At 43.1% G+C, this 16,692-nt stretch overlaps 1 protein-coding gene across 1 annotated transcript; it reads left to right on the top strand.

Annotated features, from left to right (window-relative positions):
* The first annotated feature begins 1,067 nt into the window (after positions 1–1,067).
* On the top strand, positions 1,068–2,747 carry LOC138567776 (interferon lambda-3-like). Its single transcript, XM_069646268.1, has 5 exons — positions 1,068–1,223; positions 1,455–1,532; positions 1,839–1,982; positions 2,298–2,378; positions 2,589–2,747. Exons 1-5 carry the CDS (start codon positions 1,068–1,070, stop codon positions 2,745–2,747), a joined length of 618 nt encoding a protein of 205 aa, XP_069502369.1.
* Positions 2,748–16,692: the final 13,945 nt, after the last annotated feature.

Genomic DNA, 16,692 nt, shown 5'->3' with positions numbered 1-16,692 from the left:
GTGCTATGTCCACCTTTCTCAAGAATGTGTTTCCATTGGAAACTGCAGTGGTCCCCTTTTTTTTTATAGTAGCTCTTCATCGCTGGCAGGCGGGAATGCACAATCTCACAACGAAGAAATGCTGCATTTTACAACTTACGATAGTGTTGGTGTGTTATAAATCACAACATGTGTTTATTTGAAGAGTAACACTTAAACCCCATTCTCCTCCAAACGCTACTGAAGTGTAGTGCCTTGAAAGATACTTTCAAGAGTTAGTCCTACATCTATGTTAGTTGCCCTGTCCCAGTTTTTTACTTTTTTTAATCTGGTCACCCTAGCTGACTGGCAACATGTGGCCACTTGCTGGGGACCCCCTGAGGCTTAAGGCCCCTTTCATTTGAAAATTTAAAAGGCCCTGACGCTGTCCCTGTGCATGCAGAGTTAGGCTAGAGGGAAGAATATTCATGCTTCCACAGAATGCATCGTGTGCAGAGCGCTGCAAAAGGGGAAGATTCATAGATTGTAGTCAGAATCCTGCTGTCAGGGGGAATGTGGTTCTGCTGGTTACTATTCTCTATAGAGGCAGCCACATGATTGATAGTCAATGAACAGCACCCCCTTGCCACCAGAGGCCGACTTCCACAAGTCCCTTTTCAGTGGCCCTCAATGGGGCTCATTACGAGTTTTACCTCTGAAAATAGCCAGTATTACCATCCGGTAATACCGCCAGACGTAATACCGGCAAAAATCCCCTACGGAGTCCAGCTCCATTAAATGGGGCTTTACCCCGGCAAACCGCCATTTGTAATCAGGTGGTATTACTGCTGGAGGTGATACCTCCAGCGGTAATACTACCTGACCAAGTGGCGATATCAGTAATTTACCGCCAGAATACTGGCAAACTCAGAATGAGCCCCATTGTGTTGCAGTTAGCTCAGGCTGTTAAAGAGAGTGTAGTAGTTCATTTCACCTTGTGTTTAAATGTGCTCTATTGAAAGTCTTTAAATAAATTAACTTCAGATGATAAACTACATTGATATAAACACTAAACTGAATTTGCTTTGCTTATTTTCCTGGGTGCAGACATGGATGTGAAGGCATTGATCCTGGCCATGGCAGCCCTGACCGTTCTCACCACAGAGGCGTTCCCCAGGAGGCCTCATGCAAAGTGCCGCATCTCCCAGTACAAGACCCTCCTCCCGTCCCAGCTCAGAGCCGTGCAGGAATTAAGGGACAAATACGTAAGTGGACCTACGAGTTAGCACAGAAAGCCTGGTGCATGTCCCTGTGTGTGAAGATATCCGATAAGTCACAAAAGGTTATGATATCAGGGAAACGACACATGGTGACCCATGGGAAGCATCCGCTGGAGGCTTCTACTCCAATCCCAGCTCTGCTCTTAGCCGTGTGTCTGAAATCCTCTCCAGGCTGCTGGAAAGTGCTCTTTCTAACATCTCTGCATTTTGTCCCAGGAGGAGACGTTGCTGTCACAGATCCAGAGATGCTCTGGGAAGCTCCTGCAGCAGAGGCCGTCTGTGCTCCATTTTACGGTAAGGAAAACCCGAGACATATGAAACCTGGGAACCCGATCCATTAATCTAGCAAACGCCCCCTTCAGCTCACCTCACCCTAACGCTGTGTGTTCTCCTTTTAGAGAGATCTCAACACAGCCCTAGATCTCTGAAAGTCTCTGATCTCAGTTATACTCTTCAGCAGTAGTGAGATCCTCAGCCTATAGGGCCACTCATACCAGGCACTGACCTCCAAGGCCCATGTAAATGTGTGGGGAACGCATGTCCTCTCTGTTTCCCTTGGGATGTTACTGTGATCACAGCTCTGTTCCTCCTCTCTTTAAGGTCCAAGACAGGATCATCTTTGTTGAGGAGAAGGTGGCACTGGCTGTGCAAGTCTTGAAGAACTTCAGCGATCCAGAACTGTCCAAGTATATGTCCAAACCCTTGGAGACGCTGGTCACCATCAGAGAGGACCTGAGACACTGTGTACGTATTGGCCCCAGACTAACCAGAGACTGTGTGTGCTGAGCAAGACCCTTTCTTCGTTCTGAACATATGCATGCTATGCATACTGACCCTTTGCATAGGTGTTAGGGAGCAATTAGATTTCTAGAGCATGCACCTGCACCCAACAGTGCCCCGTACATGGCACAACAGTGACACTGATGCATGTGTGTCTATGGCAAACTTCACACAAATGAACATCCACCACCTCAGCAGTAAGAACATCAGAGTATCAGGTTGTGCTGAGAAGGCACCAGATCTTCCAAAATCAACTTTCTTTCCTCTATTTTCTTTTAGCGCAGCTCTAGAACACACGTGAGCCAGCCCTCCCCACGCCTGGACATCTGGCTGGAGAAATTCAACAAAGAAAAAGAGATGGTAAGAGAGTGGGAACCCAATAGCACATGATGAGCTTAAAGGGCAGTAATGAGGTCCACAATGAATACGGCGGGCATAAAGGACAGCAGGTGCCCTATAGACAGATGGTGCCCACCGGGCAGAGTAATGAGCAGGAGGATTGAGGAATGACATCACAAGCATCGAGGAGGCCGCTCTAAGTGTGTAACTTGCCCCTTGTGTCCCCTCCAGGAATCCCAGGAGTGCCTCCAGGAGACAGTGATCCTCAATCTCTTCCAGATTCTGAACGAGGACGTCAAGTGTGCCGCGTACATGGAGGAGTGTGAAAAACTGCAGCAACATCAGGCCCGGCCCACAGGCTTCACAGCAGCCAATCAGAAGCAAGAATGACAGCAGTGGCCCAATCCTTTACCTTAGTGGAGCTCTACAGCTTTCATCCTCCGCTGGAACCAGTGACACTGTCACAAATGTTACACCGAGACCCGTTATCACAGACTCCAGCCTACTTCTCAACGCCTTCACTACAGAGACACCATCTACATAACGATGATTTCCATCACTTCCGGCTTTCAGGAGACTCAGAAAGACTGAGCTGTGCACTCACTGGAGAAGTGGCTGTCCATCATTACGGGGTAGGCCCTGCTGCCTCCACTGCCATGCATGGCGCGGCATTGTATTTACCACATATACTGTGGCTGAGGCGGAGCTCTGTGGCACTTAGATCTCGCTTATAGGTCATAAGGTCAGCAAAGCTTGCTCATTCACAGGGCACAGGGGTGCACCCTCCACTCAGGGAGCCTGGCACAGCCGGGGCACATGCATTCTCCGGCGGAAGCAGTGGTGATGTGAGGCTGCTCAGATGCTGAAAGATGCTATGACTCGTAATGCACATTTCAACTGATGCAGCGCAATATTAATATGTGTTATTTATTGTTCATTATTTTACATCCCTAAGCAAACAACTGCATTGACCCATTTCGAATGGGTCCTTTTGGTTTTCAAAGAACTATTGTTTAATGATTATTTAATTAATATTTATTTATTTAATTGATATGTTAACATTGCCTTTTGTCGTATTCTTAGCAATTTCACAGGGTACTATGGGCCTAACTTACAAAATGTTTTAACATTGGAAAGTCCCATTGAAAACCTTTTTGTAAATCAGGCCGTAGGTTAGTAACACGCAGGGGAGGACTGCGTGCAGTACCTTATGTGTCCTGTGAAGTCGGGGGCAGCAGTGACTGAAACATGGAGTTCCTATTAAGGAACCCGGCTGAGTTGTCGGGAGATGGGTCAGAGAAGGGAGAGTCCTGTGGGAGAACATCTCAGGAAACCTGCTTCTCAGTGATGCAGTGCACGGCATTTAGCAGCAGGAGACACTCTCTGTATGTATTTCATAAAACATGGTTGAAGTCTGTATTGATGTCTCTGAACCCTGAAAATTGACATTCTTTCCTATTTCCGAACTCCGTGGGAATCAGATTCATGGTTTTTGACCTTGTGTACTGCTTATTTATTTTCAAAATGCAAAATGAACAAATGATACCTGTGTTTTATTAAAAGCCACCCTGGCATTGTTTTTACAAGACTGAAGTCTACCTGTCATTCATGAAGATAAGCACAATTCACTGTGCATGTCCAGAGCACCCAGCTTGTGATTTAATATAGAGTGTGGCATCCAGTGTGCACGTTTTCCATAGATACTTAACCCATTCCATTCCATTCCTGGACATCACTGTCAATGTCAAGAGCTATCTTTGTTCTCCTTCAAAAAGAAAATGTAGTGAAGTGGACCGGTGGCACGCGGCACTAAACAAAACCTCTTAAACTAATAAATACATTATTAAATGAATGAAACGTATATCTTCAAAATACGTGAAGATACCTGAAGAGGAATAAGGCAGGACTGGCATCCTGTGCTGAAGCATTTCAAGTGTGATGCCAGACTTGGCTGAAAACACTGGTTCAAGTGCCCATAAAAATGGTTAAAAGTTGTCCAGTATCAATCAAAGATCACCTGTAAAGGTACAGTCATAGACACATGGTTTATGTTATCAAAGAACTCTGAGGTAATGTATATATGTGTCACAATAGGTCTAAAGTGAGATGAAGCGAATTCTGCATAGAAAAGAATAATGCATGTTTCACACAAATGTGCTTTATCAAGGCAGGATTTTTTTTAACCTCTAAATGGATGGGCAGAGAGTGGACAGAAGAGAGTGAGGTGTTAAGGAGAAGAGTGCTAAAGCCAGTGGATAGAGCAGCAGAGAGGGGGGGGGGGGTGAAATCAAGATTGAAAATGAGTTGTTCATAGAGAGTGAGAGAGTCAATTCGTTGGGAAGGGTGATGGACAAATTGATCTACCTGACTAGGTGGCCGGTAGAGAGAGATAATATGTATGTCATAGGGGGCAGTGATTGTGCAGATAGCGTATTGAAATGAGTGAGAATTGGTAGGAGGTAGGGGAGTAGGGAAAAGAGGAAGTTTGGAGGATGAAACAGTCCTACACAACTAACCCTGCCAGTGGGTTTGGGAGAGTGAGGGACAGTGTAGGCACGGTCATGAAGGGCAACTAGGGTTGCAGAGCTAGAGGGAAATACCCAGGTTTCAGTAACGGTATTGAGGTCAAGAGAAGGAGGATGAGAAAGGGAGAAGTCAGAAGTAAAGGAGGTTTTATTGCAGATAGACTGGCATTCCAAAGAAAATAGAAAATGAGTGTGATGTCGACGTATAGCAACTTTGAGCATGAAAAATAGAGAGGTGCTTGGGGTAGATGTGAGAAGATGAAGTGTAATGGAAGTCAGAGTTGGAGTCGTCTTTGTTAATAGGAGAGTAGTGGAGTGAAATGAGAGATGGCGTTGAGGGGAAGAGATGATAGGGAAGAGAGTTGAGATGGTTCTGAGCAGAGGAGAGTGAAGAGGGAAGTAGATGGGAAAAGAAGAGATAGCATTAGAGGTGCATGGTGAGGGTGAGCCTGAGAAGAAGCAATAACAGGTACTTCCAGACAAGTAGAAGACACAGCAAAGCAAAGGCTCATAGGCTAAGGCAAAGATGCTGATCAACAGCTGGGTTTCACCCTTCACTGATCTGCCCTTAACTGGGACACCTCTCGTTGGACGCCCATAGGGAGTTCAGAAGTGATGACTCAAACTCTTGTCACCAGATCACCTAGTCCACCAGTGGAGTGTCTCACTAATTCTGTCCCTGGTATTGCTGGTAAGAGGCCATTTCTTCCTGATTGGTGATCCCAGAGGAGTCGCTTGTGGCTTTCTGCTGGAGATTAGTCTGATCCAAGATGGCCATAGGAAGGGATGTCACATATTCAAGATGGTCAAAGGAAGTGGTGTCACCAATCATAGATGGCTGCATGAAGTTATGATACCAATCCACGATGGCCACAGGACGTGATGTAATGATGTCACCAATCCAAGATGGCCACTGTGAGTGAAGTTACAGAGAGAAAGTGAAGCCAAAAACCACACGGGATGACACACACACTTTCATCACTTGATTACCTAGTCCATCAGTGGTTGCTTTCACTGATTTGTACCCTGGTGTTGCTGGGATGAGGCGATTTCTTCCTGATTGGGACTCCCAGAAATGGCTCTTGTGGCATTCAGCTGGAGATTGACCTGATCCAAGATGACTGAAGGACAAGACATGGCCTTTAACCATGCTCCATGTCCCACTTCCCCACCCAATGAGACGTAGGAGGGGGAAATGGGACAAGGAAGAGAACTTTGTCAAGGATGTATATTTGGGACTGTGATGAGGGACTGTGATGGTGATGCATGTGAGGGATGTAGCGGTGTTGCACAAGAGGTATTGTGATGGGGATGCACGTTACGGACTGTGACAGGGAATGTATGCAATAGACTAATATGGGATGTGAGCATGTAACTGTGAAGGGTGATGTACATGAGACGCTGTGACCAGGGATGCACATGAGGGACTGTGATAGGGACCGGGCATGAGGGACTGTGATGAGGGATGCGCATGAGGGTCTGTGCCGGGTGATGCGCATTAAGAACTGTGATGGGGATGCATGCAAGGGTCTATAACAAAGATGTACATGAGGGACCGTGGCAGGGGATGTGCAAGGAAGAGTGAGGCCGGGGCAATGGGTTACTTGGAGGAAAAAGTGTGAGGTGAGGTAATGGGGTAGGGAGAGTGAGCAATGCGTAATTAAGTACTAATGGGGTACAGAGAAAAGAAAAGGTATCCGGAGGAAATGGGGTACAGATGTTGAGGAAGAGTGAGGTTGGGTAATGGGTATGAGGACAATGAAGACTTAGGCAGGAGTATTGGGGGACCTATCAATGATGCTTCTTGTGGAACACACATCACAAATTGCATTCCACTACAAGGAGCGCCATATTTTATTCATCATAGATACAATTATTTCTATTGTACAACAAATAAAATGTTACAGATGTAATCCCTGATAAGATGTTCAAACGGGCAACATACTCTCTACTTTGCATGGGCCGGTTTCTAGATTCACGTTACACTGCGAGATTGTGTGGTCTTTTCTCGTGGAAGGGCTTGTTTGAATAGACTCTAAAGCACCGAACACTTCAGAAGAACATGCTATGACAGCTGCAGTTTCACCTGCGAAATACACAGCTGCCTGCCACTTCTCCCTCACAACTTCCTGTTATTTTTCATTGTATAAATAACACACATTGTCTGCAGTAGTTCCATTGTCATACATATCTATATATATGGGCTCTTGTGGTAGCACACGCCATTTTAGCTCCCTAAATACTTCTTTAGAACAACAGGAGCTGCACAGAAATTCTGGAGAGTTTTTAGGTTCATATCCTAAATCCCTTCAGCTACAGGAGTTCTACACATTGCCTGGGTGGTGTCTTGCGTATGAGAGAAAAGGGGTGACAGGCCATGCTTTCACGGTGTGATGAGCACATCAGCACTTCGAGTGCCTAAAAGCACTTACAACCAAAGTCATGTATTCACTGTAAGTGGTAAGAAGTGCAGGATTTACACCAATGCCTGCACAGACCTAGAAAGACAAGGAGCTGCTTTATGTATTCCCTTTATTATTTCACTTCATGCCCATACCAGCCCTGCACCTCTAGCCGCAGGGACTGTATAGAGCTTAACATATCAGATCGAAGCAGCCTGCATATGGAAAGTATAAGATATAGGTACATAAGGGATTCACAATTTTGCAATTTCTATCGCACAACGGTAAAGGCCTAGTTTTCAAAGTATGTTCAGAATGCTTTGCTAAGAGATATATTCATGCTCTCTGCTCAGAATGAGTGAAGTTAAAGTAAGTCACATGTGTTCCATGTATGTGCATTCAGTGCCTCTGTGTCAAGGATAGTTTTGAACCGCTGCTCTTCTGTCATCCATCTGGGATCGTAGCAACCACTGATAAGATTGTTTCATACTCCTTGTGATGAGCTGATGCATGTTTGTTCTGAGAATCCTGTCTTGTAGGTCAAAGCCAGAGGGTTCTTGAGGATCAAGCCTCTTGGTACTAGATATTGCCTTTTACATTTGCTGAGAAAGGAGAGGTAATTCTGGTGTTATTCATTGTGGTATCTTACATTTTAAATTCAATTTGCTTGACATGATATAGGTCATTCATAACGCGCCTGTACACAAGTGTTTCTAGGCGTGACAAGACAAGGGAGGGAAGACAGAGGGAGGACAAGACAAATTATCTTACTAGGGCTTGTGCCATTTAGATTGTGCAAGTGGGACAACGCAAAGTGCAGGGGGAAGTGCAATCAGGGCAGCATTGCTCTGAGTAAGTGCAGCCAGGGCAGCGTGGCTCTGGGTAACGTGCAAGGAGACAGGGGACTGTAGAGATGACAGTTACAGTCACTAAGTGCGTGGTAGGCCCGGAGGCAGTGCACAGGAGACTGATCATGGAGGAGCTTAGTACCCAGTAAAACTGTGACGGTAGCCAAGCAACCAGACAGCGCCGCAGTTAGGTAGGTCAGCAAGGGAGGGAGAGAGAGAAAGCAGAGGAGAAAAGGAAGGTCCTGAGCTTCTTCTGGAACTTCAGGTGGTTCGGCTCAAGTTTGAGAGGGGCAGGGACTTCTCACACTAGACTCAGTGAATTGGATCCCACCTTCAAATCTTTCACCATTGACAGAAATATTATCAACGTCTCCAAGGACACAAAAACACTAGTTATTTACCTTGAACCACTCTGTCACTTACACGACAAAGTAATACTGTTGTTTCGGCTTCTGCTTACACCTGTAAGCTTATAACAGCATGTAGACCCTTCTTAACAGCTTCTAACTGCATTACCATCGCTAGAACCTTGATTATGGCAAAAAATTATTATTGTAATGCCTTATATCTCGGTACTAGCCAAAGAAACATCAACAAGCTCCAAGTCATGCAGAACAATGCCATAAGTGCGGCCACCAATGTCTCCAGGAAATCTCGAATATGTTACGCACGACGCAGTTTACACTGGCTACCTATTGCCTCTAGAATATCACTCAAAACTCTTGCACTTACTCACAAATCTAGAACTAACCAGGCACCTATTTACCTTGCTAACCGCTTCACCACCTACATGCCTAACAAACCGCTAAGATCTGCGCAAGACCACTTACTGGTAATACTGAGATTCAAGCTCCAGAAAGCGGGGGGTTCTACCTTCCCTGTCTTCGCCACCAAACTCTGGAACACGTTACCAGTCACATTGAGAGCCGCACCATCTTACCTGTCTTTTAAGAACAAAACCAAATCATGGCTCACCGAGCAGGACCTCATTACATCAATCATGTAATCTGCCGTATGTTTATATAAAGGAGATAGAACTGAAAAATTTACTAAATGACTTGACCATACACCATAGGATCCCAGATTACCAGGCACACTAAGTCTGTAAAAAATAGACTGTATGCTAAAATATATAAAAAATAATATATACATTTATTCAGAACAAAGTAAGTTCAAGTAAAAACATAAATCGACCCAAAGACATTAAAACACAGTGGAACAAAAAAACCTAATACCTAGACATATCGTCTAAACAAACTCCTAAAACTTATCAACACAATAGAAAATAGACAGGGTGAACATTCTTCAGGGGAAAACTTCTGTAAACATTGTTGTAGACTGCTTCAACACTGTGTACAAGGGGTCATTTTTTCACATCACATAAATGGATGTACCTAAAATGCAAAAGAGAAAGGGGATCTTAAGGCACCAGTCAAATAGGTACTAAATGTATAAACCCACACTGCAAGAAAAAGCAACAACAAATAAACTTCTCAGCCATTTGCCGCAACACACAAAAAAACTAAACGATCACCCACTAATCGTGAGAAGATTTCCCGACAAAACAACAAGACAACTGTTTTTAAGGGCACGAATAAACCTCTTACCAACAAATGAAATTAGAGCATTGAGAGGTCTGTCCAACGTGAGTACTTGCAGACTGTGCAAAGATCCCACACAAACCGAAACAATACGGCATCTTTTAATATCTTGCACAAAAACAATCGAGCTAAGGCAAGCTTTCTTACTCCCGCTACTAAAGTCCTCTGTTTTACGAGAAGAAGTCTGGTGGAACCGACTCATAAGTGGAAACAAAACATCTTGGACGATTGCAGCAGCAAAGATCATAGACTTATCTTTGGCAAAATGCCTCAAAGAAGATAACCTCCAAGCATCTGTAAATCAAACGTTTTTACTCGCAGAGTAACTCACTCCCAACACAAAAGACGAAGATCTTTCCTGCACAGACCGAGCAGCTTTTTGTAAAATCAAAGAAATTTGATAAACACAAAATAAAAAATTAAAAAATAAATAAATAAACCCACACTGCAGTTTAAATTCCTGAAGCGTGGGGGCAAGAAGGAAGACCAAACTAGTCAAGCCAACCTCACACAAGTTCTACAAATGAACTATTGAAATTACCTTCACTGTGTAATTTCTTCGACGGTCTGCTGAAAATTTAGACTACACCCTATGCCCCAATTAACAGATGCATCTACTGCTGTCACAGGAGTAATAAGTCTTCACAATATTCCATGAAGGACACTGCAGAGACAAAAAAACACACACCCAAACATTAGTATGGGTGATGACTAGCGTATATTTGAAATGAAAAACCAAAAAAAAGGGGGAGTCTCATTTCCATTAATTACCTTCAGTCCAGGCCAGATCCCAAAGACTGTAACAGGGATTAGCAAGAAAACCTCGATTCAATTTGTAGATCACAGAACCGTATCCACGTTGCCTAGAATCAAATACAAACAGAACAAACCTTGTTTCTAAAAGGTCACTCAATCATCTCGACTGCAACCATTACACACATTTTTTCTTCTTATTTATCCGCCCAGCACCGCCAGTGAGTATAACACCCAGTGGTATCCAATATCATGAACAGTGACATGGCATGCACAACCAACTGTTTATATAAACGGTCAGGGCAACAAATGTAATATCCCGTGGTGGACTAACTGACCATTCTTATACCTCCTTCGCTATTAATATTAGAAGGACTGACTGGTACAAGATCGTCGGTGCGGCACGAAAAAGTTACAGCAATTAGCAGCCAAGAGCACAGTAGTAATACACGTGTAGCTTACCTAGAGTCAATCAAAAGCAAAAGCAACACCAAAACACGTCTGTCAAGTCGAACAGCAAAAGTGGTATTCCAAACGAGACACAGCTCACAATGGTAAACAGCAAAAACAGACTCACCCATTAAATAGAGTGTGTTAATCACAAAGAAAGGACAATACAGCGGCTCAACAGTAGGCGGCCATATTGAAGATGGAGAAAAAGAGGCAGACTAAGTGGTATCGCACGGGAATGGGGGTGAGATACCAGGGTGCCAGGTGCATATAGAGGCACAGCGTTCAGAAAAGAGAGGGTTGGATGTTAGAGAAATACTTACACAATTATGTGATAACTATCACCCGTTGTCCTGATTGAAGCAGCCTACAAACCCCATAATGCATTGCGTCGATATCACAAATGAACCAATATAATATATCCACACCATCATCTCCTTCATGATGTGCAAATGCTCTACAATATACAAGTAACTGTGCCTCCTGTGTATATATGTTCGCCAACTTGGATACACTGACTTGCTGTTTATTTGTACATCTGTCTTTCACTACTGTATTGCCTTTGAGCCAGGTGCGCAATACAAATAAACAAAATACAAATACAAAAAGGGAGGCCATTCCAGAAAGAGAGAAATATACCCCCCACTCTCAACCTGGAGAAGTGTCTGACCCTCAGAGTGTTGGAGATAGCTGAGCGAACGGCTTGAGAAGGAAGGACTTTTGGAAGAGAGAGTTGGATGTAGTACAGACTCTGGCCCCAGAAAGCCTTGTGGATCATGCAGACGCAGAGACGTCTTTATGGGAGGGCAAAAGGGGCACTTGCCCAGGGCCCCCACCTTGGAGGGGGCCCCACAAGGCTGCCTGGTCTAATGTAAGATTCCATTGTTCACCAGACTTAAATAGCACACGCCAGGAGATTTTATGGCATGCTGCTGAGGCGCTAAACTTATTGTCTGTCTGTTTCGACAAGTACATTCTGTCTTGATCAATTAATCATGTAATCCTTTCTATGTTCACTGTGGAATACAAAGTTTGTGTATTTCATATGGCGCAACTTCTGTAGCCTTCTTTCTTTCCTGTGGGTATTATGTTGTTCATGTGCATTAGCCAAAGTTGAAATCCATATTGATAAATTGAGTGCCACAATGGTTCAGACGTTAGCTCAGTGTGTTAAGCACGCACTGCAGAGATGTGTGTTCATATGAAAGATTAGAAGAGCACATTCCAGCAAGGCTGGCTGAACCTTTCCTATGTCTGAAGTTTATAAACCTACCTGCATATGTACTTGGTTTTGCAACGTAAGAGGTGCTATTATCAGCAATGCTCCTGTGCCAGATGGGGTTTGCTATAAAAACTAACATGTCATTCGTATGGTGATTCGTCTAGAAATTGGTTTGTTCAGATGAGGCGTTCTAAAATCTAGGCAATCCACTCCAAAGATAAGCATAAACTATTAGTCCAAAAGGTGAATAAAAGACTGTGGGGCGAAAGTGTTCATGCTTGTATCCAGGCTTTGCCAGCAGACGATACAGTGATCCTGGTCAAATCATATATCTCTTGCATTACTGTGCTTGCTTCTGTGAGGTTTGCCTTCTTGCATGCTGGTGGCATCGTTTAGCTCATTACTTGATCTTTCTTCTTACGTAGGCCATTTGAGTGGAAGGGGTGGTAGACAGGAGAGAGCGGACCAGATGTTGTAGGCATTGGGCAAGCATATTTTAAGGTCTGTTTGTTTGACACAAACAACTTTTTGCTTTATGTATAAAAGTCAAAGGTTTTTCTGCACGTTTATGAATGACAATTTCACAAGCCATTGTTTTGGAAGTATTTAAAGCTTAAAAGTACAAAAGACATACCTAGATTAAATATGTTATATCACATCAATTGGTATGCTGGTACTTATATACTTCCCTTGATGATGGAGAGAATGTAGCTAGAATCATTCCCATTTTTGCATAACACCCTTCTGTAATATTTTGGTTTTAAAAATTGTCAGGTTTGGAAATGTGATTTATGTACTTTGCAAGTCAGTTTTATAAAATTAGATTGTTTTAGTACATGGTAAGAGCTGGAAAAGAAAGTGTTCAGATGCAGAAATTGCAGAGTTGTCACAAATCCCAGCTTCACCCTGTAAAGCAATATGTGATCCTGGGCATCTCATTTAATCTTGTATTGCCTAACCTCTCAGTTTTGCCAGTCCCTAAACCTTTCAAAATTGTCAGCCCCTCAGTGTGATTTCCTTCTCAGGGTTTGATCTTCATAAAAGCCTCACTCATGGTTTCACTGGCTATAGGGTTGCTTCCACTATAATAGTTAGCAGTGATATACTGCACACCACATGCACTTGTTCCCCTGATCTCTAATGGCAACGCTTTTTGAAACCATGTCCCACTTCTAATCTCAGTCTGTCTGGATAGAGGCACCTTCCTGTTAGCTTCTAATCTGCCTCCACTATCCATGCTATGGTATGTGTAGCTTTCTCCTTCCTTACAATTGGTCTACTCTATCCATGCTTGAGCACTTTTGCATTCTCTGAGTCAGCTACTGTGTGGTCTCTGCCTACTCTGGGTTACATGTACCTTTTACATAGAGTACTGCATTAATACAACAGGCTGCATACCTTCCCGGATAATAATGATAAAAATGATCCTGTTTCTATACTAGAAGAGAAGTAACCTCTTCGTAGATTGCTAATGTTGGCCTTCAAATGATACTTGTTTATCAATCTGATCAGAGCAAGAATGAAGAGGGTAAGGGGATTTAGAGGGAGTAAACATGCTTATTTTGAATGTTGCGAGGCAGCATGTATACCTATGGGTTCTGCTCACTGTAGGGGTTAGGGGGAGGGTGCCACCAGATATACTTGATCACTTAATTCCTTTGGTTTTATTGAGGGGCCCCCAAAGATGTCCATGCCCAGGGCCACAGAAAAGCTTAAAATGGCCCTGTGCAGAGGGTCTTGAACTTGATCCTTCCAGCTACTGGGATCCACTGGACAAAGAGAGAGATACAGTCCCTGGGCTTGAGACCAAGGATAAGTCCAGGTCTGGATTAGTTGCAGAGGGCAGAGGGTAGAGGAAGACAGATTGGGAAAGAGGCTGTTGCAGTAGTGCAGCCTAGAGAGAACCACGTAGCATCCCACAGCATTGTTCCTAAGTACACAATGAAAAATATGACTACGATATCACTGTAACGTGATATAAATTTCATACAAGAATGGATCACCATATGTATTGTTAAATGTATAATTAATATCAGTGTGTATAGGTGCATATTACGAAATTACTGTGAATGCAAGCAGACGTCCAAGGCCAAATGATAATGATGTCTTATTAAATAGCACTTGCCCTTATGCACTTTATGTCGAACAAACATACATAAAATATCACCCAGCCTATGTCGGTACTCATTTATCAACCTCAGACAGATGAAAGGATGTGTTGGCCTTGGCAAGATTCGAACCTGCAACCTTCTGATCACACACAAGTCACTGCAGCGAGCAATCAACCCACTGAGCTAACTTACCAGCTACATCTTACTTACTGGCTGTAGTAAAATGAGGAGCAATTACATGTCTGAATGTTCTCAAAGTCAGAAAGCAAATTACACTCTGTAGTGGATACCATAGAAACTGGTAACAGATTTAACAGCAGGCCAGTTCATCTGCAGGTCTGGTGCAAAGTGGCCACACGCCAAGCCTGCGTGGATCTACTTTTCAGGCTTCATAGGTTGGCCTCACATGGCATCCTGTACTCTGGGCACTCGTTACCTCATACATGCAAACAAACATCCTGAACGGCATGCCATGTAGATAGGAAAGATAGACATATTACAACAAGGCATTCATTGTGGCACAATGAAATCAAGGGCCAGGTTATGTGCTATGGTCAAACATTTCTAGACTTTAAACAAGCTTTTAGGCACATCTGCAACAATTCAGTATATAAGATTCGAATTTGGTTTGACTTCTCTTAAAGGAGAATTGTTGAGAAGACGTGGGCTGTTATACATCAAAATCCATACAAATCCTCGATGTCAACTGCTCAGTTTCCTGGCTGCCCCGGTACATGGTAGAGACAGTTTTGGTCTGTGGTCCATGACCTGTTCAACGACATAGGATGGTTCCCATATTTTACCAGGGGCACCCCCTATGCTACACTGAAGAGGTTTTTTTCAAAAAAGTTAAGACAGTGGGATTGGTTGGCAAATTATAGGCATGTAGAGTCTCTACAGAGTTAGGCATATATGTCAAATATTGTGCATAGTTATCTGCAGCCTCAAGCCTACCTTAGACAATGCCCAAATAGGGGTAGGCGGGCATTTAGGCTAAGGCTGAGGATAAATCAGCTACAGATACTAACAGTAATGGGTCCACAGATGGGCCTTCTTAAAAAAGACAGATACTGTCGGTTGTGTCAAAATGCACTTAGCCCAAGAATGCCAAACATATTTTCACTGAATGTAGGACATTGGGCCCAGAATATATGAAGTGGCTGGGACCATTTGTTCACAATTTGGAATACATAAAGGGTGATCTTTTTTGGGCTTATTGTCTCAACACAGACAGCCAAAAAGTCCATATCGCTATGTATTATTTGTGGTTAACTACTAAAAAACGGTTAGATAGTGTAAAGTGCACTAATGGGTTGTCTGAACGAAATGGTTGGTAATTGCTGGTAAATTGCTGGTAAATGCTCGGTTTTATTATTGTATGATAGATTGTACTTGCTTTAGTCTTTTACTGTTTTATTGTCATAATGGATTTGATCTGATTTGATTTGACTTGGATTTGATTTACAGTGTTTGTTATACTGTGTTTTTGATATACTGTGTTTTTTATTGTATTTTGATATTAGTGTCATTTTGTAAATTCGAAACTAAACAAATAAATGATAAATAAATAATAATAATAACAAGGATTTTGTCAAGTGACCGAGGACACCAAGATGGCATGTCTTGTGATGATAATAACAGAAACAACAGTAGAAAAAAACATACTATAACTGCAACTTGCAAAAAGCAAAATACATAGTCAGAAATTAATGCTTATTATATTCTAAATGCATTGTGATTTTGAGGTGTTTAAGAACAGACTAAATCAGCGACTCACCTCTTGAAGTGTGACTGAAATAAACCTTTAATAAGTCTAGCAATTATTGTACAGAATTCCAGAAAGACAAATTATTTGTTATTCCTATAGTTTCGTATTTAGGGTAACGCCTCAAAGTGGTACACCCTTGGAACCCTCATTTTTTTTAAGAGGCCTGAAAACCAGTCACGCTAAAAACAAAGAGCCACATGGTGCTGGCCCCAGCCCAGGACCATCCATTAGCAAAAAGAAAAGAAAAAAAAAGATTCTTTTTTTGTTCTTTTTTATTGTAGGTGTAACAAGGGGGACCACCTGGGTAGCAAGGGAGACCTCAGGGGTCGCAGGTGCGACCCCTGGTGACCCCAAAATGACGTCCCTGTGATGAGGTGCAGATGGTAGTGGGCCTTCTTGGCAAGGTCTGTGATGTGCAGAGAGAAGGAGAGAGTGGAGTCGAAGATGACACCAAGGTATTAGCGGTTGCCAGTGATAGGGTCGAAAACAAAAGGATCGAATGCCTTTTGATCGACAGTCAAAGGATCGAAAAAAAGGATCAAATTTTTTTCTTTTTTAATGAGGGGGGTTTCCCCGCCAGCCCCCTGTTTTCTTTATTAAATACATTTTTTTACCAACCCAAACTAAAAAATATATATAAATAAATAAAATAAAA

This window comes from Ambystoma mexicanum, chromosome 2p (genome assembly GCF_040938575.1).
Source record: "Ambystoma mexicanum isolate Mex_15411 chromosome 2p, UKY_AmexF1_1, whole genome shotgun sequence".
Lineage (NCBI taxonomy): Eukaryota > Metazoa > Chordata > Amphibia > Caudata > Ambystomatidae > Ambystoma > Ambystoma mexicanum.
The sequence above is the reverse complement of the archived record's forward strand: the minus strand, read 5'-3'. Positions and strand labels throughout refer to the sequence as shown.

Excerpts from the sequence above, each read along its gene's own strand:
- LOC138567776 (XM_069646268.1), top strand. The coding sequence starts at position 1,068 with ATGGATGTGAAGGCATTGATCCTGGCCATGGCAGCCCTGACCGTTCTC. Across the intron at positions 1,224-1,454 it reads AGGAATTAAGGGACAAATAC|GAGGAGACGTTGCTGTCACA; the intron begins GTAAGTGGACCT and ends ATTTTGTCCCAG. Across the intron at positions 1,983-2,297 it reads GAGAGGACCTGAGACACTGT|CGCAGCTCTAGAACACACGT; the intron begins GTACGTATTGGC and ends ATTTTCTTTTAG.